A 1,636-nucleotide genomic window follows, 5' to 3' on the forward strand; every position below is an offset into this window, starting at 1 on the left:
GGGGTGATGAAAATGAGCGCCCCGTTACTACTAAGCGTGGAAGCGAACCGTGAATACATCCTGATGCGCGCGTCCTGATCCATTTACCGCGACCGCAAACCGGGATGGATCCAGAGGAGACGCCACCGTGCGCTTTAAGCAATAATAACGGATCCAGGGAGGCTGAACGTTAAATGTAATTTTAATTTTTGTAAATTCTGACTAAATTCGATCCTTACCTTTTAAAAAAGTCAGTTATATTTATTTTAAACAAGCAATTCGATTCGGTTTCCCTGTGCGTAAAAACTGCCCAATTATCGCCGAGTGCTGCCGACACGTGTTCTCTGGAACATTATCATCACAGATGTAGAAGGGACAGGGAACGAGGCTCCGTGGTGTATTTCCTCCAAAGCGACACAGACCGGCGGTGACCGTCCTCTGGATCACTGACGAGCGCTCGGCAAAGTCAGGACGCGTCACGCCAAGAAGGGGACGCGGCATGCAACAACTTTAGTCATCACATCCTAACCTCCGGGCGCGCTGGGTGTCACAGCTGCGCACTCCGCAGGCACGAAAGTCACTTTTTAGGAGAAAAAAAAACCACCCAAAACAGCTGTTCCCTGCTGTTTTTTTTTCTTTTTGGAATTTTTTTGAGAGCCACAAAAGGACGCAGGAAGTAAGCCATGCTCTTGTCAAACACAAATGAAAGTTAGAGCACTAACCTGCCCATTCTTGCACAGGTCTGCCCACATGCTGGTGCCATCCCCTCCTCTCATCAGCACATGGTAGATGAAGAAGTACGTGCCCGGGATGCTGCAGATGAACTTGCCCGAAATGCCGTCGTAGTTGTTGCCCAGGTTGGTGACCACGTCGTCAAACTTGAGGATCTCGTACCCTTCGTGGGGGTTCTTAAGCCCTGCGTAAAAAGCCACCCGGGGTACTGTGCTGTAGGTGGCCGTGCTGATAGCTCCGTTTCCTCCGAGACCCAAAATCCCAGTCCTTCCCTGATCCCCTCTGTCTCCAGGAGGCCCGGCGGGGCCCGGCGGTCCTGGTTCTCCTGGCGGCCCAGGTGGCCCCGGCTTCCCCGGCCTGCCGGGTTTCCCCTGCGGGCCCTGCAGTAGGGTGGACGGCGGAAGGATGTTGCTGTTGTCGCTCAGCGCCTCCGCCTCGCCCTGGAGCCCGGTGGAGCTGGTGCTGCTCGCCGGCGTCCCCTTGTTCAGGAAGGGGTCGCACACCATGCGACAGGTGCCCAGCATCTCGTAGTGGCTGGCATCCGTACTCACAGAGCTGACAAGCACCGGGATGAGAACCACCAGCACCAGCACCAGCATAACCCCCACGGCAGCCGCCACCAGGGTCTTCCTCCCGATGCTGAGTCGGGGAAGGGGCTGCGCTGCCAGCGTGGGTCTCCCTGGAGCGGAAATGGTGCCTGCTTTGTGTGGGGAGCCCGTCACGGAAGGAAAAAGGGACCCGGAGATCCCGAGGAGAGTTGCAGTAGGAGCGGTGAGTGCGCGAAGGTGTGGCTGAGACCCACGGACACTTGGAAGTCCTCACAGCTCGGACTTGGTCGCGCCAAAAGTTGGCAACCGGTCACTCACACATGCAAAAAAAAAAAAAAAGACCCAAGGAAGAAGCCGCGCCAAACAAAGGGAAAAAT

The 1,636-nt window shown here is 55.7% G+C and overlaps 1 protein-coding gene across 1 annotated transcript in view; it reads right to left on the reverse strand.

Moving 5' to 3' along the window:
- The window catches only part of c1ql1l2 (complement component 1, q subcomponent-like 1-like 2), a 21,026-nt gene extending 19,437 nt beyond the window's left edge, over positions 1-1,589 (reverse strand). The window contains exon 1 of the mRNA XM_008330020.3: positions 702-1,589. Coding sequence (XP_008328242.1) covers positions 702-1,310 — 609 coding nt within the window. The 5' untranslated portion in view covers positions 1,311-1,589. The remainder of the gene's footprint in view (positions 1-701) is intronic.
- Between the last annotated feature and the right edge of the window lie 47 nt (positions 1,590-1,636).

This window comes from Cynoglossus semilaevis, chromosome 17 (assembly GCF_000523025.1).
Source record: "Cynoglossus semilaevis isolate Cse_v1.0 chromosome 17, Cse_v1.0, whole genome shotgun sequence".
NCBI lineage: Eukaryota > Metazoa > Chordata > Actinopteri > Pleuronectiformes > Cynoglossidae > Cynoglossus > Cynoglossus semilaevis.